At 57.3% G+C, this 21,942-nt stretch overlaps 4 protein-coding genes across 17 annotated transcripts; 1 reads left to right on the top strand and 3 right to left on the bottom strand.

The window, feature by feature from the left end:
* Positions 1–149: 149 nt before the first annotated feature.
* KIAA0895L (KIAA0895 like) lies at positions 150–7,982 on the top strand. 4 transcript variants are annotated; one of them, XM_043599485.1, is made up of 7 exons: positions 150–254; positions 2,890–3,515; positions 3,597–3,740; positions 4,009–4,141; positions 5,093–5,398; positions 5,533–5,630; positions 6,597–7,982. In XM_043599485.1, the coding sequence occupies exons 2-7, from the start codon at positions 2,946–2,948 to the stop codon at positions 6,759–6,761; spliced, it is 1,416 nt and encodes a 471-aa protein (XP_043455420.1). In that variant the 5' UTR covers positions 150–254; positions 2,890–2,945; the 3' UTR covers positions 6,762–7,982. The 4 variants fall into 4 exon arrangements, with proteins under 4 accessions (XP_043455420.1, XP_043455422.1, XP_043455419.1 ...); XM_043599487.1 differs by having other exon boundaries at positions 170–254; positions 3,441–3,515; XM_043599484.1 differs by lacking the exon at positions 150–254 and adding an exon at positions 293–754.
* A 414-nt stretch (positions 7,983–8,396) lies between these two features.
* On the bottom strand, positions 8,397–12,653 carry NOL3 (nucleolar protein 3). Of its 6 annotated transcripts, none has more exons than XM_043599499.1 (5): positions 11,946–12,653; positions 11,731–11,821; positions 9,101–9,403; positions 8,645–8,953; positions 8,397–8,547 (listed from the first exon to the last, which is right to left on the bottom strand). In XM_043599499.1, exons 2-5 carry the CDS (start codon positions 11,771–11,773, stop codon positions 8,540–8,542), a joined length of 663 nt encoding a protein of 220 aa, XP_043455434.1. In that variant the 5' UTR covers positions 11,774–11,821; positions 11,946–12,653; the 3' UTR covers positions 8,397–8,539. The 6 variants fall into 6 exon arrangements, with proteins under 6 accessions (XP_043455434.1, XP_043455436.1, XP_043455439.1 ...); XM_043599501.1 differs by having other exon boundaries at positions 11,692–11,821; positions 11,946–12,650; XM_043599504.1 differs by lacking the exon at positions 11,946–12,653 and having other exon boundaries at positions 8,645–8,687; positions 8,748–8,953; positions 11,731–11,883.
* A 67-nt stretch (positions 12,654–12,720) lies between these two features.
* HSF4 (heat shock transcription factor 4) lies at positions 12,721–18,198 on the bottom strand. Of its 4 annotated transcripts, none has more exons than XM_043599473.1 (14): positions 18,067–18,194; positions 17,446–17,894; positions 16,617–16,725; positions 16,400–16,527; positions 16,176–16,300; positions 15,829–15,904; positions 15,623–15,687; positions 14,995–15,097; positions 14,613–14,740; positions 14,264–14,491; positions 13,624–13,789; positions 13,470–13,535; positions 13,277–13,346; positions 12,721–12,998 (listed from the first exon to the last, which is right to left on the bottom strand). In XM_043599473.1, exons 2-14 carry the CDS (start codon positions 17,566–17,568, stop codon positions 12,847–12,849), a joined length of 1,539 nt encoding a protein of 512 aa, XP_043455408.1. In that variant the 5' UTR covers positions 17,569–17,894; positions 18,067–18,194; the 3' UTR covers positions 12,721–12,846. The 4 variants fall into 4 exon arrangements, 3 of the variants coding, with proteins under 3 accessions (XP_043455408.1, XP_043455409.1, XP_043455410.1); XM_043599474.1 differs by having other exon boundaries at positions 13,624–13,729; positions 18,067–18,186; XM_043599475.1 differs by lacking the exon at positions 17,446–17,894 and having other exon boundaries at positions 18,067–18,177.
* On the bottom strand, positions 18,145–21,915 carry FBXL8 (F-box and leucine rich repeat protein 8). Of its 3 annotated transcripts, none has more exons than XM_043599494.1 (3): positions 21,822–21,915; positions 20,011–20,206; positions 18,145–19,414 (listed from the first exon to the last, which is right to left on the bottom strand). In XM_043599494.1, the coding sequence occupies exons 2-3, from the start codon at positions 20,160–20,162 to the stop codon at positions 18,442–18,444; spliced, it is 1,125 nt and encodes a 374-aa protein (XP_043455429.1). In that variant the 5' UTR covers positions 20,163–20,206; positions 21,822–21,915; the 3' UTR covers positions 18,145–18,441. The 3 variants fall into 3 exon arrangements, with proteins under 3 accessions (XP_043455429.1, XP_043455431.1, XP_043455430.1); XM_043599496.1 differs by having other exon boundaries at positions 21,108–21,832; XM_043599495.1 differs by lacking the exon at positions 21,822–21,915 and adding an exon at positions 20,859–21,101.
* Positions 21,916–21,942: the final 27 nt, after the last annotated feature.

Below are 21,942 nucleotides of genomic sequence, written 5' to 3'. Positions count from 1 at the left end.
GCGGGCTTAGGACATCGCCGCGCCCAGGGGTGGGACCTAGTGGCGGACACCGCCCCCTCTGCTTTGACTGGTCCCACCCCCAGCTGTGTTCTTGGGTGCGCGCCGCCGCCGAGATTGACGCGGAAACGCGCGCCTTCGTGTGAGCGTGCGCGCACCCAAGTGCGTGCGTCACCAGCGTCGGCTTCCGCGGGGTGGGCGGCTGGCGATTGGTGTTGCGGAGCGGGAACGGTGGTGGCGAGAAGAGGAACGAACAGGTGGGGGCGCGGTACGCGGACGGAACCCTCCACCTCCGAGAGGCCGCGAAGGCATGCGGCGCGACCCCTACTCATCTGAGCGAGTACCCTCCCTTCCCCCGCTCCATTGTCCTCTGGCTCCGCCCTCGATTGGCCGCGCCCTTTGCCCCATCCTCCGCCACTTATTGGCTACAGGGCACGCCCCTCCTCCATCTCTCCGTCCCCATTGGCTCCTCTTCCACGTTACCCTCTCCCGGAGTTTTTTATTGGCGCAGGCCACACCCTCTTATTTGTCGCTGGACTCCGCCTTCTGTCTGGGCTCCTCCCCAGCCATCTTTCATTCATTCTGCTTGTAGTGCTGGGTGCTTGAGACATGGGGGTCAATCAGACCCGTCCCTGCCCTCAAGGAGTTAAGGGGGAGGTGGGGAGACACAGACCTAGGCTCCGACAGTGACACAGTGGTAAAGAAGCCTCCTAGACACTGGGAGCCTCCAAGACGCCAGGAAGGCTTCCGGGAGGAGGTGAGGCCTAAACCGAACCCTGAAAAATGGTTAGGAGTTTGCTACAGGGAGACATTGGGAGGGCATTCTTGGCAAAAGAACTGAGACGTGAGAGAAGCAGGCGTATTCTTGGTCGAATGAAGAGCTAGGTCGAATGAAAGAAGGGGTGGGGGAGATGAAGGGGACTGGTCTAGGGAGAGGCCCAGAGATCAGTAAGGAGTCCAGAAAAGTGTACAGTTAGTTGAGAAGAATGAAGCCTGAGGCCTGAAATTTTTTCAAACAGGTGGTTACTAGGCAGAACGGAGGGAGGTAGGGATGGGGGATCAGCTCTATACAGGGAAACAGAATGTGTGGAAGGAATGATTCCAGTTCTGCAAAGGAGCAGGGCTCTTAGGTTCATCCCATTTATTGAGTAACTGCTCTGGGTCAGATACTATTCTGGGTTCTGAGGACACAGCTGTGAACATTCAAAAGGAGAAGGGAGGTAACTAGTAATGACATATACTGTACTTCAGATGGTGATAACTGCTTCAGAAAATAACGTGGGGAAGGGAAGATTGTGGCGGAGAGGAAAGAGGGGGAGGTTTACTATTTTACAGAGAGTGTGTTAGGGAAACTTGTCTAATAACATATTTGTGCAGAGATCTGAGGAAAGTGGGAGAGTGAGCCCTGCAGTTAATATGAGGGGGAAGCATTCCAGACAGGGGACATGTTCAGTTTGAGATGCCTGTTGTAAATTCAAGTAAAGATGTTGACTTGAGAACTGGCAACACCAGCTTGAAGTTTATAGAAGTTTGGGCTGATGTTTTTGAAACCATGAAAGTGAATGAGATCACCCTTGGAAGTAAGCATAAATGGAGAAGATGAGAGAAGTTTCCATAGAACTTTCCAAGCCCTGAGGCATGACAACATTAAGAGATCAGGAAGATAGGAATGATGAAAAATGAAGACCAAGAATGAACAGCCAGTGAGGTAGGAGAATATGTTTGAGTGTATTTGGGAAGCCAAGTAGAGAATGTGTTTCCAAGATGAAATGATTAATTATGTTGAGTGCGCTGATCAATATGTGATCATTGATGACCTTGGTCAGATCAGTTTCAATGGAGAGTGGGGCAAACGCCTAGCTGGAGTGAAATGTAAGAGAGAACAGGGAAGAAGGAGTCAGCGACTACATGCAGATGACTTGGGATGTTGTCCTGCAATAAGGAGCAGCTGGAGGGAAATGCGGTGGGCCTGGGAGAGTGTGGGGTCAAGTGAGGGTTTGCTTTTGATTTTTTAAGACAGAAATAACAGCAAGTGTTTATGCTGATGGAAAGAATCTAGTAGAGGAAGAGATTGACGATGTTGGAGAAATGCTGGAATTGTATCCCTGAATAGGCAAGAGAGTTCCGACTCTGGAGACTTCAGTCAGACTTTCGGGGAGAGACTGGATTGTTCTGAGCCCTAGTACAGAGTCAGGAGTAAAGGTCCAAACACTGGCCTTGGATGACTACTAGAAAGAGGCCTCTGAGAGGAGACAGACTAGGGATTGGGTTGAGTTTGCTAAAGTCTTCCTCTGCTCCCCAAAAGCTGATTCTAATTTGGATTTGCACAGATGATCCAGAGGAAAGAGAGCATTCCAGGTGGAGAGACTAACATAAGCAAGGAGCATGCAGGCATTCAAACTGACTGAGGCCAACTGGGCTGGAGGAGTGGTGGAGCAGGTGGGAGGGGAGCGATGAGACTGACAAAGGGCCATAGATGGAAGGCAGGCAGAAGGTGGTGAGAGCCCCTCACTGATCACCCCAGCAACTGAGGCTATACTGTCCCAGCTCCCAGCCTGTGTGGGTGCTGAGCACAAGAGATAAAACCATGAGTAGAGGCTCAGGCCTTGTTCTCAGCAGCTCATAGGCTAAGGGGATTCCAGTAACCGCTGTTGAGGTGGGTGTATAAGTTCTGCCTCCTGCTTTCCCCCAGTCCAGCTTCCTTGGGTGAGCCTGCTGGAAGGCATGGACACTGGGATGGAGGTGAGGGAGGGGGCAGCTCCCCAGACCCTTGGTGGCAGACCCTGAGCCCACTAAGCACCCACCCAGCATGGACAGTATGGAGCACAGGCCTGCTGATTCTCAGGCCACAGCCACTCATACTGGCCTCCACATGCCCTTCTTTGTCCCCAGAAGTCGACAGTGTGGGGAGTTGGAGTGACTCGGCTGGATGTGACCCCCAGGACAGAATGGTGCTGGACTCAGGGGCTCAGGTGTATGAGCAGGCACCCCCCAGCCCACCAGCCAGTCCCTCGTCCTTGCGCCATAGGCTGAAGCCCTCAGACCGAGATGGGACACTGCTGTACCCCTGGCCTCGGTCCCTGGCCTTGCCCCTGGCTCTGTCAATCCCCTCAGCCCTGCGGCCCCAGCCTGAGCTGCAGCCCTTCTCAGAGCTGCACTTGGGCCACCGTGGCCACATGCGTCGCAGTGAGAGCACCTGTACTGTAAATAGTACTGGCCGGCGGGGGGGTGGCACCCAGGGTCGGGCCCCACCTGGACGGGGACGGGACCCAGGTGGGGGCACCCTGAGGTCTGCAGCCTCTCTTCCTCATATTGCTAAGAGTCGAAAGGATGCAGGCCGTGGTGCCAGCAAGAGCCCTTGCATGTTGGTGGCTTTGCGGCCAACTAACATGGACCGTGAGCGGGACAAGTTCTTCCAGTCCCACTATACCTACAACCCACAGTTCGAATACCAGGAGCCCATGCCCACGGCTGTGCTGGAGAAGTACTGTGAGGCTTCTGGACAGTTCATCCATCAGGTCAGTCTAGCCTGCCCACCTCACCCTGGCCTGACCACCCAAGAGGCCTGGTCTGACCAGCCATTGCAACCCTATGTGCAGGCAGTAGGCATCATTGAGGCTGTCCTGGAGAAATTTGGTACCTATGAACACTTTGAAGCTGCAACTGGGGGCCAGCTGCTGACCAAGTGCCAGATCTGGTCTATTGTGCGCAAATACATGCAGAAGGAGGGCTGCGTTGGGGAGGTGAGCCAGCCCGGTCTTCCGGGCCCCTTTTCTATGTGCCCCAAACCAGCCTGCTGATGCCAGGCCCAGCTCTACACGTGGCCAGATAGTGACCCCAGCCAAGCCCCTATCCCTGCCCCAGTAAGGTGGGAGCTGGCTCTGAGCAAAGGTGGTAAAGTGTGGGTGCCCTGGCCAGGTGTGTGGCCTGGCTACCCTTTGGCATCAGCATGTCCACCTGCATACTGGCCCCAGGGCTGGTGGCCATGGCTTAGGTCACTACCACCTGCAGGTTGTTGTGCAGCTGAGTGAGGACCTGCTGTCCCAGGCAGTGATGATGGTGGAGAACAGCCGACCAACATTGGCCATCAACCTGACTGGAGCCCGCCAGTATTGGTTGGAGGGCATGCTGCGGCACGAGATAGGTCAGGGTGTGGGTAGGTGGGTGGGTGGGTAGGATGAGAGGGGGCTGGGATGGGGTGGTGGGCAGTGAGGGGCCCCAGTAACCCCACCCCCTCTCTTTCTTCCCCTTCCTTCCGGAGGACGGGCCCTTTCCCTTCGTGAGCAGCTACCTACTCCCTCTGGCTCACAGAGGTAGGCCAGAACATGCCTGCCCACTCTCTGGGCTCACCCTCATCTCTTGCTCCCTTTGGGTATCTTTTGTCCCTCTGCTTCCTTTCTGATTTCCCTTGACAGTGGGGACAAGGTTGCTGAGGCCTGGACAGGCCAGAGGGAGTACCCTGAGGGTTGCACTAGCCCAGCCAACATGGAGGCCCTCCAGGGTGGGTGGAAGGCCAGATCGTAGGAATGGAATTGGTTGAGGACACAAAGCCAGGTTTTAGGAGGGGATAGGCTGAGCTGAAATGAAGAACATGGGACACTAATTACTATTCCTTTCTGTCTGTGTCTCCTCATCAAGAATTCTGTAGCTCTGGGCAAAAGGTGTTTATCACTGGGGGTCATCAGCATGACTTTCAACATGATATGGGCATGCAGGATGTGGGGCCTGGGGTGGTTTGTGAGTTCCTGCTTCTCCAGGGGTAGAGGGGGCAACATAGGGAGGCAGTGTGAGTTTGGGAGAGTTGTTTGTGTGTGTAGCCCTGGATAGGTGGGGAGGATTCTTGTGTGTGGGACTCTGAGTCTTTGGGTGCAAGTTCACCTGAGGAGGGTCTTCCCGCTGCCTGGGGTTGGGTGAGTATGCATTTGTCTGGGGCAGGGAATGGGGGTGGGGAGAACTTGCATGAGAGCCTGAGTTTAGGGGCTGGAGTGTACGTGAGTCACCTTCACCCGCTAGAGGTCCTGCAGGATGTAGCAGGACACAGGTTGGTCCCCTGGATGCCCCACCCAGTGTCGCCTTCCCCTCGCCTTCCCTGCAGGCACTCACTACCTGCGGGGAGTGAACAACGCCCGGCAGCCGTGGCACAGCGCCGAGGGCCGGCTGCAGTACGGTCTGCGGCCAGCGAACCCCACGGAGGAGGGCTTGGCCAGCCTGCACAGCGTGCTGTTCCGCAAGCAGCCATTTCTGTGGCGTGCCGCACTGCTCTACTACACCATCCACCGCGCCTCGCGCATGTCCTTCCGCCAGCTCTTCCAGGACCTGGCGCGCTACGTACAGGATGCTGACGTGCGCTGGGAGTACTGTGTGCGCGCCAAGCGCGGGCAGACTGACACCTCGCTGCCGGGTGGGCACCCGTGCTGTGTTGGGAGGGTTGCCCTGAAGGAAACCTGGGGGTGCGGGGTGGGGGGGCAGTGCCCTGAGCAGGGGCGAGGAGGGTGGGCTTCCGGCCAGGGGCTCACGGCCCTCCCGTGCCCACAGGCTGCTTCAGCAAGGATCAGGTGTACCTGGATGGCATCGTGCGCATTCTCCGGCACCGCCAGACCATCGATTTCCCACTGCTGACTTCACTGGGCAAGGTAGGGGGCCACGGACCTCTAAGAGATCCCAGTCAGCTCTCCTTGTCACTGCAGTGTTCCCTGAGCTTCTGATGGGTGCTCGACTAAGGACTGGGTGCCAAGCTCCTCTGGTGGGGGGAACCTGGGTGGAGGTGAACAAAAGTGAAGTGACAACCTGGCAGCAAAAGTAGGTACCTGACCTAGACTTCAGGTGTGCGGGTGGATACTGCATTTCAAAGGAGGTGAGCATTCAGGCCAGGGGAGCAGTCAGGAAAGGCTGGGGAAGGAGGCTGGAGAAGTGGCCAGAGACCAAGTCTCTGGCTCTGGGTTTTTGTGCCAGAGAAATGTCATTTTTACTTTAGAAGGCTTCCTGTGGATGTTAAGTGGGAGGTGGATTGGAGAGAGAGGCCTAGGGAAGGGAGTGTGGGGGGAGGAGGAAGCCACCTCTCCAATCACTTCTGAAGAATTGGTGGTCTGGCTTAACTGGACAGTAGCCATACAGAGGGAGGAGCAAGCTGGGGAACACTCTTCAGAGAATGGAATCCCTCTAACTCAAAGACCACCCTGAGTTGGAGGGTGACATATTCCAGGTTCTTTCCCTTGAGCTGGCCTAGAGAACTTTGCGGAAGGTGGGGCTGGCATAAGTCGGCACCCAGTTCAGCATTGGGTGTGGGATCTGAGGTGTCTGAGGGAGATCCAGGGGAAGGTGCTGAGGAGTCAGCTTGATACCTGCATTTGGAGGTGAGGGGAAAAGCTGGGCTGGAGACAAGAGTGGGGCTGTGGGGCACGGACGATACCAAGTGTTCGAAGAGAGAACAAACACATCCAGGACTGAGCCTCAGGGTATGTAACCTTGGAGTGGATCCAGAGGGTAGAAGGAGGCATTCCAGGAGCAGAGGGCAATGAGCAATTCATAGAGAGCTAGGACCAGCTACCTGAAAGCCACATCACTCTGGCTACCCCTGAGGCCCAGCTTCCTTCCTGCAGGTGTCCTATGAGGATGTAGACCATCTGCGGCCCCATGGGGTGCTGGACAATACCCGGGTGCCCCACTTCATGCAGGACTTGGCACGCTACCGGCAGCAGCTGGAGCACATCATGGCCACCAACCGGCTGGATGAAGCAGAACTGGGCCGCCTACTGCCTGACTGATGCTGGTTAAGGGCTGTAGGCAGAGGCCCTGGACAGAGGGCCCCAGATCAGCTCCCCGAACATGAAGCTGACTGTTCTGTGCTTCCATGGCCTAGATGTTTCTTGGGGAACTGAGAGGGCAGGAGCATCCCAGGAGGTAGGGATGGCATCAGAGGGTTTGTGTCCCTTGGTAGCCTCGCTGGGGCCTAGGGACCAGCAGCAGCATGTCAGGCAAACTGAGTCTGCCCTCCTACCTCTAGTTCTCTCTTGAGCAGAAGGTAAGCCTGAGGGCAGGAGGGAAGCTGAGCATGATGGGGATGGGGGGCGGTTTGGGAGTAGAAACTTGTTCTTGCATGAGATGGCTTTGAGTGTCTGCATACTCCAGTCTCTCCCTTCCCCCACCTGGCCCCTTGGTGCTCCTTCAGCTTTCATGCTGTCTACCTCTCACTGGGTCCTGGTGGGGATCTCCCTTCTCCTGGGGTGACTGCCTGAGCCTGAGGGCCTGGCTTTCACACAGACTCAAGGGGCAGGGATCCTGGTGGTAGAGACCCAGCTGGGCTGGGGTGTGCTTTCCAGCATTTTGCCTCTCCCACTGGTTACGTATTTATTCCCTATTTATGTGCTCTGCATCCTGGGTCTTGGGAGGCAGCAGCTTCTGAAGGTTTGGTGGAGGGAACAGAGCTCCTCTGGAAGGCACCAACTGTTCCTAGCCCCACTCTCATCTTCCTCCCTCTCTTTCTCCCTCATACACACACACACACACACACACACACACACACACACACACAGTTCTTCAGGACTTGTGAGTCAAGCCCAAGAGTTCACCTGGCCCTGCCCCTACTCCCCACCATTGGCCTGTGCTATTCCTGTCTTTGCCCATACCCTCACAGCTGGTCTCTGGCAGAGGGTGGCATTGCCTGGCAGCAGTCACACTCAAGCCTGAGGGGCAGGCCCCTAGCCATCGTCCTAAGTCCGAGCCCCTCTTGGACCAGGAGAGGTGTAGAGGTGGTTGTTGCTTCCATTTTCACCTCACACAACTGTGTGACATTGACCCATTCCCACCCCGACCCTTGCCCTTGGTTTTCCCACCTGTAAAATTCAGAAATGCAGTTGGAAAGTCCTTATTCATTTAGTCAGTGAATACGTGTAGATCACCTTCTGTGTGCCAGTTAATCGTCAGAACCCTCACAGAGCTCCCGGTCCAGAGAGAAGCCAGACAATTAAAACAACAATCACAATGAAGTGTGTGGGCTCTGTCTACCCAAGATCCCTTCCTCTTTCTCTCTCACTTCTAATCTCACTTCCCAGGGCTGTGAGCTCTAGCCTGTCCTAAGTGGAGAGAAATCTCCCTTCCTCTGGCTCTCTGCACCAGGCCCAACGGCTTCCCTGAAGTGGGACTGGTGACTACACAGCACCCCCCCCCCCCCAACTGGTTCATGAGAGGAAAAGGGCTGTAGGGCAGGGCCCTAGGGTATGGCCGTCATCCCACTGGGGGCCTGGAACTGAGGGCTCCAGGGGAGTGTGGCTTGGGCTATTGAGGATGAAAAGGGGCTAAGGACAAGGCAGTGGGGCACAGGGCTTCCCAGGTTGCTAAGACTTAGGGGTATGGATCTTCACCCTAGTTCCTGGGCAAAAAGTCAGAGTCACAGAGAGGGCCCAAGGTGACCCACCGGAGTTTATTCACTTCCAATGGTACTGGGTCAGGTGGAGACTTGGTGGCATCCTCCCCAATGCCAGAGCAGGATCCCAGGTCCTGTCTGCTTTGGGCAGAGAGCAGCAGCCTGTCAGCACGCTGACATTCAGGAATCTAGAAATGATGGGGGGGGTGGAGAGTAGTCGCGTGGGCGGGGGGGGGGGGGGGGACCCTCCCGCCAATCCGACACCAGGTTTGGGTAGCCTCACACCTTCAGACTCGTCACCCGCCTCAAAGTCAGGCTCTGGCTCTGGCTCTGGCTCTGGCTCCAGTTCAGGTGCTGGCTCTGGTTCCGGATCCATTTGGGGTTCCAACTCTGGCTCAGCCCCTTCAGAGACTTCAGCTTCCACTTCCGGATCGAGTTCCTCGAGGGTTCCGGATACTGCCTCCGAGCCCCCTGAAACCCCAGCCTCGTCGCAGTCTGAAGCTCTGGGCGGTTCGGGGCAAGCGGTCCTCAAGTCAGGTGCCTCAGGCGTCCAGTGGCCAGGGCATGGAGAGTCGTAGCTGCGTTCCCGGTAGCCTGGATTGGAGGTGGGAGTATCTGAGTATCTCATTTTAAGGTCTCAGCGGTATCCTTGGCACACGGCCACCTACAACTCAGCTCCACACTTTACCCTTCCCGCCAAGCCCCGTGCTCTGGCCCAGGCCCCGCCCCTCTCGCGCTCACCAGTGCCCACGTGCTGCCAGTCCCAGGCCGGGTCTGGCGCGCGCGTAGTACGCTGGGCGCAGTGCAGCAGCTCCTGGCAGGCGGCCTCGCCCTTGCTTTGTACCAGCAGCAGCAGGCGACGCACCCTGCGCTCGGCATCAGGCAGCGCGTCCAACGCCTCATACTCAGGCCCGGTGAGCACGCCGCGCGCCAGCAGTGCATCCAGCAGCAGCCCGGAGTCGTCCTGCAGCGTCTCCACTAGGCGTTTCCGCTCGCGATCGATCATCTCTGAGGGCCGCTCCTGCGCATTGCCCATGGTGGGGGCTGCATGGGGGAGGGGAGAGAGGTAATAGGGCAAGGACTCCCCCGCCCTTGACCTCTCTCCCAGGGTCTCCGTGAACACTCGTGGCTGGGATTTAAGTTCACCTTGACCCGGGCAGCCGGACAGCTCCTCAGCACAGGACTTGTACCTCCTGCCTTTCAGGATGCTTCTGTCCCCTCTCCTCCTCAGGCTTCTCCTTGGGTTCCTAAACGTCAGCTGTGGCTCCCCTCTCCTCTATGCTATCCCTGGGCCCTTATTTACTCTCGACCACTCTCCCCAGTCAGGACGTCCCTCCTGTGTCCCCGCTGCCTGCAGATCCTGCATTTGATTCAGACCATTTATCCAAACTAAATTCTTTTGCCCAGCCTGCTTCCCCACCTTAACAAGCAGAAAGACCTACAATTGACCTGGATACTCAACACCCAGTTTGCAGTCAGGTCCTTTTCAGTCTATCTGCTGAGTATTTCTCTGTCATCCTAACCTCTTACTTAGTCTAGCCTTTCATGTACAGCTTAGACTCTGCTGAGTGCTGAATCCCCTCTGCACCCAGAGCACAAGTGCTGAGAGCCTTCCCTCACCAACTGAAGGAAGTCTAGGCTCCTTATCCTGATCCTGAGGCCCATCTTTCTGGGGGAGGCTCCACCCCTGCAGTCCCTCACCAATACCACCATGTTGTAACCCTGACATTGGTCTGATGGCGCTTCCTGGCTCCCTAATACCTGAGCAGGGATGCCTGAATCCTCTTGAGACCTAGCTCTGACCAAGACCTCCTGACATTACCTGAGACCCAACGTCTCCCTGATTCCCTGGAAATCTTCCCTGGGAATGCTTCATCTTTAGGTACCACAGACCCAACTCATAAAAGCCACCAACAAATGCTTGCTGAACTTTTCTGTTTTCCTCCGTGGATCCTCCCATTTTGAGAGACTGTCTCTCGCAAGCAGCAGGTCTTAGGCAGAAGTTAATCTGCTGTGTCCATTTATTAACAACCAAGGATAAAGGTCCATCACTTTTGGAGTGGCCTGACCCAGGCAGCAAAGCCCCTGGCATTAAGGGGCAAAATAGGTCAGGCCCTGAACCACTCCTTCCTTCAGCCCACCTACACCAGCCTTGGCTTTGCTCACACAGCACCCTCCCGGGTCTCATCCTCCTTTTGGGGTCACTCTGCTACCTCCCTACCTGGCTCCAGGTCTGGGTGAGCGCCTTTGGTCCTAGCCCCCATCCTGCCTCCCAGGTCTCTCCCACTACCACCTGGTGTCAAGCTATGCCTCCCTGGCCATTTCACCCTCCTAGCCATACTGAAGTGTCAGCCCTTTCCCCAGGCCACTGACCAGAGACCAGAACTACCCCCACCCCTCCCTCTCCCTTCATGTCACATCTCTGACAAATGCTACTCCTCTACCTCTCAGTGGTCTCTATTAGTATCCCCCTCAACCCCACCGTGGTCACCTCATCTCCTATGACAGTCTTTCTAAGTACATCTCAGTCCCATCCCATCACTCCCACCACATAGTGACTTTGACAAGCCCCTGGGACAGGATTTATTGTCCCCATTTTACAGGTGAGGAGACAGGTTCAGAGAGACCAAGTGGCAGAACTGGGATCTTATTTGCTCTAACTTGAACTACAACAAGATCTTCTGCGAAGCAGAACATCAGCCCTAATGGCCTGTTTCCCCCCACTGCCCATCAGAGAGAATCAAGATTATCTGGCCTGGCTGCTCTAGGCCACCTCCTCACCTTCTGGACAGCTGGGGTTTCTCCCACTTCCCTCCACCACACAGTGCTGGGAGAACCCTGCAAGCCCCTGGCACATCTGAACCAGATGCAGATGCTATTCCCTAAGCCTGGAATACCCTTTCCTTACCTCCATGCTGTGGACCCATCCTCCGTGACTCAAATGTCCCCTTCCTTTTCCACCCCAGTGCCAGAATGTCCCAAAAGCAGACTGGTTCCTTCTCTTGTGGAACCAGTGAACAGCATACACCCTCACAACTGCGCGGACATCACTGCACTGTGTACACGGACCCTCTGCCCTCTTTGGCAGAGACCTCCAAAGACTGTCCCCCCAGTCACAGGTGCAGGACCTACTCTGTACAAGTGCAGAGAATTGGGGGGGGGGACAGATTGAACTGGCCCCTCCTTTTCCCTCATTGCTCCCCAACTTATTTTCATGTTAACCTCCTCCCCACATTATGCCAAGTCCTGCACTTTGTGCACCTCAGTCTGAGGTGCAGAGACCCTAGCTGGTCTGGGTCTCCCCCTGCGACCCAATGCTCAGAAGTGAATACCAAAGTTTTGTCGTGGCTAGTCCTTCAAGGGTCACAGACCAAATTCTTCCCGGAGCTTCAGGAGGTTACAGGTGCCACGCATCCAGAGGGGTCTGGGTCTCCTTCCCACCTCGCTGCGCAGGCTCTTACGCTAGGGAGCAAGGGTTGTGGGAAACTGCGGGAGCTTTTGCGAAAGTGAGATCACAAGGCTCCCCTTACCTCCCCTCCACCCAGTCCCAGAGCTAGAGTCCGGCGGAGGGGCGGGGCTCACAGACCTCCTTCGAGCGCGGCTGGTGATGAGGGGGCGCAGATTCTGCCCAATCAGTTTCTCTTCCCTCCTCCAGCCAGGTGCCGGGGGGGGGGGGGGGGGGGGGGGGGCTCCCGGTTCTGTGCGTTCCGGGCGGCCCCACTCAAGAGTCGAGCCTCCGCGGGGCAGTAGATGACGAGGCAGAATGGGCTAGGCAGGGAGGGGGTGGGAGCAGCAGCTGCTGAGGGGGCGGGGCGGCCAGGGCTGCCGGGAACTGGGAAAGGGTGGAGAAGAGGGGGGCGTTCTTCTTAGGACAGCGGGAAGCAGGCCGCAGAGGCCGAGCACCGCCTGGGCTCACACACGTAGTCCGTTTTCCCTCTCCACCCAGGGTGCATCGGCTGAGTCAGCGAGCGGGTGGTTCGGCCTGCGGCCCCAAATATCCAGCGCCCAGTCTCTTGGCCTGGCAATTACCAGATGCTTTACATCCATCTTCTTGAATTCTCTCTGCTTGTCGCAGATAAGGCTCAGAGAAGGGGACCAGCTTACCCACGATCACAGAGCAGATGCATTAGAAGGTTGGATGTGACCCCAAAAGCCCCTGAGTTCTGGAGGTTGCAGTGGCCACATGCTAGCCCTGGATGAGGCCAGAGGGTGGGAGCTAAGCAGGGAGTGGAGCTAACCTCCACTCTCCAGGGGTTCCACTATTAAAGCCTTAGGAGCTGGAAATTTCTGTAAATGTAAGGTCCCCCCTCCCCCCCCATGAGTTCTATGCTCCCTGGTCAGTAGAGAAAAGAGACCAGAAACACAGAAAAAAAAAATGCAGTTTATGTGCAGGGTTCAGTAATGGAGAAGTAACAGGGTCTTCAATCAGCCTCTTCTAGGGGGGCACGAGGAAGCTGAGAAGGGCTGGCTTCAAAGCAGAGCGGGTTTCAGGGGGAGGGATTGGCCCCTGGGCCCAGGTAGGAGGCTCGGCTCTCAGGGGCGCTGTAAATCGTTAAAGCTCCAGGAAGGCCGAGAGCTGGGCTTCCCAAAGCCGCTTGCACATCCAGCAGGAGTGGTGCCCCAAGTGTGGAGTCCTTCCCTAGGAGAATTGGACTGTGCTCAGCAGGGAGAAACAGCTCTTCCTTCTATCTTTGAGGAAGGAGAGCCTTGCCTGCCCTACCCTCTGGTCAGTTAGGATGAAACATCCATTCTTAACCTCCCTGCTTTCACCCAACAGCAAGAGGGTGGGTGGCTCTCAGAGGGCTGCCAGAACTCTGGGGATTTCCCTCCAAAACACAAACTGCCCAGCCTACCCAATCCTGGTAGCTCAGACCAGTTAGGACCTCCCGCCTAGTCCTGAGTCACCACAACTGTTACCTGGCCCTGGAGAATTTAACCCCTTGACTGCCGGCTCATTCTCACTCCTCTCTGGAACCAATGGCTGCATCTGCATAGGAAAACCCCAGGAAGCAGCTGGCCAACCAAGAGAACTGAGACGGGGAGCTCTCCGGCACTGGCTAAGGGCTTGGCTCAGCAACTCTAACCCCTGCCCTCCCCACCTTCACCTTACCAGGGACAGCTCCATGTCCAAGTCCATCAGGGTCCATTCTCGCCCTTGGTGGCTGGGGCCTAGCACCTGGGGGAAGCTCTGGGTCAGTGGTGCCTTCCCAACAACACAAACCCCACCAAGCCCCATGCCCCTGCCCTGCTGAAGGTGTACTCACATCCAGGGGCCCCGCAGGCTCCACACTTTCAGGGGGGGCCCGAAGCAGCATGGGAGGCAGAAGATTCTCTGGGCTCCGCATGCCCCTGTCCAGGCCCAGAGTTCCCCTGTGCACAGAGAACTGCTGTCGGCCTGCAGTGTTCACCCCCATTAGATTCCCAAGGATTCTGGATACATCAGGATCAAAATCTGACATCTACAAAATGGTAGGAGAGGACTCCCCACCTAGAGTATACTTAAAGAATGCCTCTGCCTCCTACCTTTGACCTGAGGTTTGGGTTATGGAGGTAGGGTCTTGGGATATATACCCTCTCTTTGCAGTTGTCAACATCAATGGTTCTTAAACTATTGTGTACTTTACAATGTTTCCATTCACCCCAATGAATTCCTTCACAATAAGTGTTCCTGGGTTCCTGAACCCTACCATAGATATGCTGATTGACCTGATGGGAATTTCTACTTTTCAGGGAACTGTGATGCAGGTACTCTTAGAGCAACTCTGGGAAATTAGTTCAGATCATAGTGCCGGACCTCCCCCTCAGCCACCAAGGAGCAGACAGGGCTGGGAAGTTAGTTAGTGGTGGTCTGTCTGGAAAAGTAGCCCACAGGGCTCACAGTCAAGAATGGACTCTTTTGCTCACCTGTCAGGTACCTCCCTGGGACCTCTTGGTTCAGGCTGTTGGGCATTCCTGGGCCCGTCAGGGCTGAAGCTCCCTTTCCCTTCCAGGATGGCCTGCACCACAGCCACAGGCAGCGGTGGGGGTGCTGTCACGCAGAAGTCACACTCGTTTGGGGCCAGGGCCAGCCCGGCCTCTCCTTCCCCCCCTGGACTGGCCGGCTCTTCTTTGAGCAGTGCCAGGCCCTTCTCCCTGCACCAGAGAAAAGCTTCAACCAGACCCTTGCACTGACTTCCCTCCATTCCCCCATAGCCATCTGGGCTGCCAGGTCATCCCCCACAGGCTCCCCAGTGGGCAGCCCTGTCTGTCTTACCTCCTGCCACCACTGGAAGGAGAAAGCCTGGTCCCATCAGGGGATGGAGAGTCTTCATGGATGTCAGAAATGATAGGGCCCCTGGCCCTGTGAGAGCTGGTGAGGCCCAAGGTGGTCTCTGGGAGGGGCTGTAAGAAGACAACTAGGCCCAGTCCTTCAAGTCACAGGAAGAGTCAGAACCCAACCAGTACCCACATGGACCAGGTCTACGGAGTAAGGTTTGAGGGGGTAGGCTCAGTCCATGTTGGGGAACCTGGGTCTTGGGCCATGGGGAGGAGAAGCTGGACTCCACCTTCTCTTCCTTTTTGGGAATGGAGGAAAAGAATAGGCTCTCCATAATCCCAGCTATGCCCTAGGGAAGGGAGGAGGAGCAAAAACCTACCGACTGGATAAAGTAGGGATCCTGAAGGAGGGCACCAGGTAGGGGGCAGGCACTGAATTTGGCTGCTGTTGGGCATGAGCTCCCCTCATCCAGCATCAGGGACCTGTGCAGGGGGGCGGGGCAGGTTCATCCCCCATGCCTCTCAGCCTGCACCTCCCTCCCTCAGGCCCCAGCAGCCAAGTCAGCAGAGCTGAGGCCTGTTGCCAGGGCATCAGTCACATGCTGGAGGCCGAAGGGGCTCCACCCAGAGATGGGGGCCCTTTGGGGGTGGAGAGGGGAGGGAGGGAGCATGGTTTCAGCCCCAGACCCTCTGCTGTTGGGATGCTTTGGAGTGAGGGGGAAGGGATTGCTGGGGGTGGTGGAATTGGGGGAGAAGGTCCTGGAACATAGGGATCTGGGAATGAGGGTACTTGGTGGTAGAGTTGGGGAGAGAGGGGGAAAGCCCTGGAGGTGGGCCCTTGGGGACATTGCCATGGAGTGAAGAATAACGGTATTGCAGGGAAGAAGAATGAGGATTCCCAGTGAGGGGTCTACTGGAGGAGATGGAGTTCAGGCATGGAGCCTCTGACAGAGAGGCTCCTGGAAGTGAGTGTGGAAGGAGGGCGTCATCCCGGACTTTCTCACTCACAGCTTTCTCTTAGCTCCTGCGTTGCTGGGCCCTGTCTGAAGTGGCCCGAAGAGGCACTGGATCAGCTAAAGAGGAAGCAAAGGGTTAATTCATACTTCGGACCTTGCCCCAACCCAAGGCACTTCCAGGTGGATTCGCTGCCCCGGCAGAGGAGGTGGGTGTGTTCAGGAGTGGAAGAGAGAAGTGGGGTAGGGGGAGAGGAACACCTTGCCAATGACCCGGTGCTGCTGACCATGGCTCTGCCGTAAAGTCACCACCTCCCTCCATAAGATCTCGTTCTGCCTGCGGGAAGGCGTGGGGGAGGGGTGCTGAGGCACCTGAGAGTCCGCCCAGTCACCACCCCCCACAGAATGGCAGGCCTGAACCCACGACCACTCAGACGATCGTCCATCCATAGAGAATAGAGTTCCACAGTTCAGCCCATTTGTCTGGATGGAGGCACCAAGACACGAGAGAGGAAGGAGCTGTGCAGAAGAACAGCCTGGTAGCTAGTGTTCTCTCGTCCAGACTCCCCTTCCCCCTTCCCCCCTCCTATGCCCCCTCCCCCCCGCACTGCCTGAGCTCCCGCAGCCGCGCCTCGGTGCTCTCCTGCACTCCCCGCAAAGCCTGCACCTCGCCCAGCAGCCGGCCCAAGTCCTCGGGGCGCCAGCGGCCGTCGTCGCTGCGCAGCGCAGGCACCTGTAGGTGGGAAGCACGATCGGATCAGAGTCATCTAGAACACGGCCAGCCGTCTCAACACCTCTACCGGGGGTGCTGGTTCCTGCATGCCGTACCCACCTTGCGCCGCACGCGTTCCAGTAGTTGCTCTCGGCCGCGTACGAAGCTCGGGTGCTGGAATTCTACGTGGTCGCGCTCTGGCCTCAGCAGGCCGCCCTGCTCGATGCTCACCACCTTCCGAAAACCGTCTAGGGAGTGGGGCGTGGGGGAGTGAACTGCCCCATCCCCGCGCACCAAGTCACTCACACCCAATTCCCGTCTCGCCCTAAGGACTCACACATGTTGAGTTGCCTCACAAAGCTCGCCATGTTGCTGTGTTTGAAGTATTGGGGCAGCACTTCCTTGGCGAAGCGGCTCTGGTCGCTTACGAGGAAACTGGTCCCGCTCTGCCAAGAACGCCGCCCGCCCACCCACCGTGCGGGCGGAGACGGGACGACACGGTGAGGCCTGCCCGCCCACAGCCAGGCCCGCGCTCTGGCGCGCGCGCGCGCGCGCACACACACACACACACACACACACACACACTCTCTCTCTCTCTCTCTCTCTCTCTCTCTCTCTTTCTCTCTCTCTCTCTCTCTCTCACTCCGCTGGGGACCGGCCACTCCTGGAGACATGGGACGAGGCCAGAACTGCACCAGCTATGAGGCCTAGCCTGGGGCCACCACAGTGTATTCTTACCCTAGCCCAACCCAAAAATCTCTACTGGATTCTCGGAAAGGAGGAGCAAAGGCCAGGGTTTTTGGGTTCCAGCCCTGGACGGGTCCCAGACCCAAGATGTTACTTTGAGCTAGAACCAGCCCCAGCCCTTCCCTCCCTCTTCTGGTCTCTGTTTTCCGATCTGTCTGCTGGGGTGGGGTGGGAACTAACTGACCTCAAAGATCCCTCAGGCTCTAGGTCTCCAGAAGGCTCCTACCTACCCTTTCCTCGGTCCGTAGGAAGTCGCCTCACCTCCATCTCGCACACCCCCTCCAAGGTAAACTACCCGGGACAGCTGAATCGGGGGACCCACAGCCCTATCCCAGGCGGGGGTTGGGTGGCCGTGGATGTTCACTGACGTGGAAGGATCCCGGGGACCACTGGGGAAATCAAGGGGCCCCAGCCCTCACCGGGCTCCAGCGGATCAGATGGTCGGTCCCCGGGTCACCCACCAGCGCCCACAGCTTGCCGAGGAAGGCAGGCACGGGGCTGGGGCCCGGCTCCGTGGGCAGCGCTGCTGGCGCTTCCTGCATGGCGCAGTCTCGGCCCGGCTAAGCGCTCGGGCCCGGGCGCCGCGGGCTTGTCAAAGCCGCGGAAAGTGCTGCGTTTGCCGCCCGCCCCTCCCTACTCCGCCTCCGGGCGCCGGGTCAGGCGGGGGCCACGTGCGAACCCACGGGGCGGGGCTCAGGCCGCGGCCGCAGCAACAGCAGCCAGAAAGGGAAGGCTGGGATCCGATATGAGTGGAGGGTGCGGTGGGGACGGAGACCTGGGTTCGAGTGCCACCCTTTGTTCTTAGGGAGAAATCGCCCGTGCGCGGCCTGGTGTGGGCTGAAAAAGTCTAGAAGGTGATGGCCATGGCCTGGATAGAGAGGGCAGATAGAAGTGAAGGGGTGGGGGTGCGGAGAGGAGAAGCTGGCACCCTCCCGAAGAACTCTGAGACATTGTCTTTCCAAGGATGCGGAGTGCCCGGTCCCTGACCGCCGCAGCCGCAGCCGTAGCTTATCAGTACAAATGATCTCTCCTATGCCTACCTGGTGGGGTCCTCTGGCCTCTGCGGGTTCCCTGCTCTCCCTGTTAAGAGCCAGCGCCGCCTTGCACAGGACGCAGTGTTGCTGCAGGATTTTTTTATTTCACACTCTCCCCAGAGGCGCCGCCTGAGCCTGTGTCCTGTCTCCCCACCGCCCCGCTCCCCATGCCAGGGACGCGGAGCTAGCGTAGCTTCCATAGGGAAGTGGGGTTGAAGGAGGGTGATCCCACTACGGAAATACACCCAGTGGACTCAGGACGCAGAGGCTGGTCCCGAGGCAACAGAGTCCTGAAGGAGCGGTCTAGTAGTAGGTGCACGCCTAGGCAAATGCATCCAGCATCTCAGTGGCCACATATCTGCTGGGGAGGCGGCTACGCCATCACGCCACAAGAGTGGGCAGCCAGGGATGTGGCTCCCGGGTTAGTTTGAGCGTGTAGCTGCGCAGGCGCGGACAGTGCGCGCGGAAGGCGTGCAGCACTGAGGGTCGCACGACGCAGAAGCAGTGTACTTCGCGCAGGTCCGTACAGCGCACAGCCAGCAACTCCAGCGCGGCGTCCAACTCCGCTGAGGCAGCGGCGCGCACCTCGAGCGCGCGCAAGGTTGAGGCATAGTGGAGCGCAGCAAAGCGCACCGGACCTACGGTGTCCCCAGAGAGACTGAGGCGCAGCGCAGCCACTGGCACGGCAGGCTGCAGGACCCGCGTCACGCTCTCGTCAGGCAGCGCTGGCTCCAGCTCCAGCTCCACGACCAGTCTTGGGTGGCGGCGGCGCACTGCGGCCCAGTCTTCCTCGGGCAAGGGGGGCGCGCGTACGTCTTCGGGGCACGCGCACCGTAGGGCCAAGTGAGCGAAAGGCGCGCGGTCTGGCGCCGCTAACACCTGGAGGGCGGTGCCCGACAGGCTGGCCAGGTGCAGCCCAAGGGCGCGCAGACGCGGGCAGGCCTTCAGTAGCTCTAGCACGGAGTCTGGACTCACGCTGCCCACCAGCGTACAGTTGTTTAGGAAAAGGCTTCGGAGCTCGGGACAGCCGCGTGACGCCTGCAGCACCAGTGCGTCGTCCAGTGTGAAAGGCAAGCGCCGAAGGTCGAGGTGACGCAGCGCGCAGGAGGCCCGACAGATGGCGTGCACGGCGTCCAGGATGTCGCGGCCTGCGTCGAAGAGGGGCTTTTCTCCGTGGCAATTCAGGAGCAGGCTTCGAAGCCCTGGGGTACGACCCGCCAGTGCCGTCAGCAACTCAGTGGCCGCCCTGCGGCTCGGCTCCCTCGACGGCTCAAATTCCAGCCGTAGATTGTGAACGTGGTCCAGGCAGGCGGACAGATATGGTAGCAGCGTACCTTCTCGCTCACAGTCGTAACTTGTGGTTAGAACGGTGAAGAAAAGGCATTGGCCTCCAGAGGCCTCTGCCTGTCCCTCACCCTACTGTCCCCACTCTGCCCCCTACAATACACCTCCCAGTCCTGATCATTCCTGGTTGCCCCAAAGTAGCCGCTGATTCTAGGGGGACCTCCCACCCTATCCCTTTAGAAGACTTAAGATGCGATACGCCTGTCAACTAGTTGAAACTCTGGCAGCGAGAGCCAATGATATTTTAGGAACTGAGCTTTCTCCGAGGTCTCTACCGAGGCGTGGCATGGCTTCTGAACTGTCAGGTTCCCATTCTGACTCAGCTACTCCTTACCTGAGTGACCTGTAGAAAGTGATTAAATCTCTGCCTCAATTTCTTATCTGTGCAATGGACATAATAATACTACCTATCTACCACATAAGGTTTTCGTGGGGATTAAATAAATTAATATACATAAGGCACTTAGAACACCAGTTAGTACATAATAGGTGGCCAATAAATGTTAGTAATGATTGTGCTTTTTAATATCCCTAACCCCCAACTCCATGGAGAAAGGGAGAAGGCAGGAGGGCGGCGGGGAGGAGGGAGAAGGAGGGGCCGCTCACCTGATGATCGTGTCGTGCCACACCGCGCTGCAGGTAGCAGCAGCAGCCCAGGCTCTGCAGACCCTGGAGGCAGTGGCACGGTCCCGCAGGGGCAGGTGGCGAAAGATAAGCGCCAGCACCTCCTCTGGCAGTTGCTCTCCAGGCTCTGTCATGACCGTGGGCGGGGTGGGAGCTCTGTGCTAACAGCAGTTCTTGCCTGGAGAGAGAAGGGCGTCTCTGGGCTCAAGAAAGCCAAAATGTTGAGGGGACCACCAGAACCTATGTGTAGAAATGCTTGTGGCCCAGGAATTGCTACATAATTTGCAGAACCCAGTGCAAAATGAAAATACAGGACTCTTTGCTGAAAATATTATTAATAATCTCAAGACAGTGGCAGCAGAGCATTTGACCAAGGTGTTAAACTAAGCATGAGACCCTGTGCCTCTCACTGAACAGGCCTCAGAACCATGAGGTTGGCCCTGGATGCTTAAAGATTCTTTCACACTACATCCTCACTTGTTGAACTAATCTGCATTTTATGCTATACCAGAAGAAATACAGCTACGACCTATGTGCGAAGTTGATAAAGCCGAACATGTAGATTTGGAAAATGCTATCGGGTCTTTCTCCTAGTTACTAAGGTTTACCCTGGGGAAGGTGGAGGGCTGCACTGTACATGACTTGGGACAAATCGTCCTTCCCCCCCTGCCCTCCCCCTCCCCAGCTCAAAGAGCTCGTCTCGCCTCTAACTGCCCCCCCATACACACACTCCCCACCCGGACTACCCAGACTAGTCTCCCAGACATCTTCCAGAACTGCTTCCTTCCCTGAACTCTAAGTTCCAGGGAAGGACTGGGCCCAAGACACGCCTCAAGGGCCCTTGAAATGAGGGCTTCTCAGATGGCAGGGGCAGTAGAATCACCCGCACACTTGTTCACAATACAGATCCCACTGCCCACATACTAAATCAGGCTCTCTGGAAAGAGTAGGACCCAGGAATCTGAATTTTAAGAAGTGCCAGTTGACTCCACTGGTCCCAATTGAGAAACCACGTCCTAGCCTTGCCAGTCACTAGAGAGTGACGATAGGGTTAATAGGGTGAAAGCATTGGAGAATACTTTTAATTGGCAGGGACCACCAGCCAATCAGGAAGCGGGGGCGCGGGTGGGGCACTGCTGAAACGGCTGAGTGAAGGCTCCTTCCTTTTCTCCCCTTCCTGGGGAGAAGTCCCGGGTGCTTCCTGAGAAAGGCCGGAGGGGCGGAGAAAAGCTTCGGGCTTTGAGACCTGAGGTGCCCTGGGTTCAAGTTTCAATCCTGATCCCGGAGCAGTACAGGCTCAGGTTGGGCGATTTAGGTTCAGCAGGAATTCCGCAGACCCATCCCGGAGCGCCGCCTTTGTTGGAAAGTGTGCATCCTCTTCGAAGTTGACAATTTATTTTAGAGTGCTTGAAGGTTTTCCTACACGTTTCACACCACTTGCTAGTTTTTTGTTTTCCCATATTCTCCAGGTTAACTGTCCTTGCTGCAATTTGCGTCTCGTTACCCTTAGGGCTTCAGATACCCTCGGCCAGGCTTGAACTTGGACCCACCGGCACCCCGTTCTGAGTGTCAAGGAGTAGGAGAGGTCAGAGATCATCGAGCTCAAGCCTCCAGGCGGCACTAGAAAATTATGGTGCCCAGGGGGTGCCTCTTTGTTGATCTGTTTCCTGCCTGAGAAAGCGAGGCAGCGCTCTCCCTTGGGGTCCCCTGGGCGCCTAAGTGCCGCAAGTGCCCAAAGTCTCTTGCTGTGGGCAGTTCTTCCCGCCGTCTAACCCTGGGAGCCAGTGTCTTACCTGCTCAACGGACCAAGGGGGCTTTGCCCAGAGGCTGTGGACTGGCGCCTGAGGACAGTGGGAGGGAAGGAGTCACAGGGAACACGGGGGGCGGGACGCCCGGGCTGACGGGGCTGCTCCG

The sequence above is a fragment of the Prionailurus bengalensis genome, chromosome E2 (assembly GCF_016509475.1).
Source record: "Prionailurus bengalensis isolate Pbe53 chromosome E2, Fcat_Pben_1.1_paternal_pri, whole genome shotgun sequence".
Classification (NCBI taxonomy): domain Eukaryota; kingdom Metazoa; phylum Chordata; class Mammalia; order Carnivora; family Felidae; genus Prionailurus; species Prionailurus bengalensis.
This window is presented reverse-complemented; position numbering and strand designations above follow the sequence as displayed.

Bases quoted from the DNA above. Each gene is read 5' to 3' on its own strand.
- FBXL8 (XM_043599494.1), bottom strand. From the start codon at position 20,162: ATGACAGAGCCTGGAGAGCAACTGCCAGAGGAGGTGCTGGCGCTTATC. The intron at 19,415-20,010 runs GTGAGCGGCCCC...TCTAACCACAAG, and splicing joins TGGCACGACACGATCATCAG to TTACGACTGTGAGCGAGAAG.
- KIAA0895L (XM_043599485.1), top strand. From the start codon at position 2,946: ATGGTGCTGGACTCAGGGGCTCAGGTGTATGAGCAGGCACCCCCCAGC. The intron at 3,741-4,008 runs GTGAGCCAGCCC...TACCACCTGCAG, and splicing joins AGGAGGGCTGCGTTGGGGAG to GTTGTTGTGCAGCTGAGTGA. The intron at 5,399-5,532 runs GTGGGCACCCGT...CCGTGCCCACAG, and splicing joins GACTGACACCTCGCTGCCGG to GCTGCTTCAGCAAGGATCAG.
- NOL3 (XM_043599499.1), bottom strand. From the start codon at position 11,773: ATGCGTGGCACCTGTAACCTCCTGAAGCTCCGGGAAGAATTTG. The intron at 9,404-11,730 runs GTCTGTGACCCT...TCCCCCATGCAG, and splicing joins GAAGCTCCGGGAAGAATTTG to CCCCCACCATGGGCAATGCG. The intron at 8,954-9,100 runs GTGAGCGCGAGA...CCTCCAATCCAG, and splicing joins CTGGCAGCACGTGGGCACTG to GCTACCGGGAACGCAGCTAC.
- HSF4 (XM_043599473.1), bottom strand. From the start codon at position 17,568: ATGCAGGAAGCGCCAGCAGCGCTGCCCACGGAGCCGGGCCCCAGCCCC. The intron at 15,905-16,175 runs GTGCGGGGGGGA...GCCTTCCCGCAG, and splicing joins CGGCTGCGGGAGCTCAGGCA to GCAGAACGAGATCTTATGGA. The intron at 15,688-15,828 runs GTGTTCCTCTCC...CTTCCTCTTTAG, and splicing joins AGCACCGGGTCATTGGCAAG to CTGATCCAGTGCCTCTTCGG.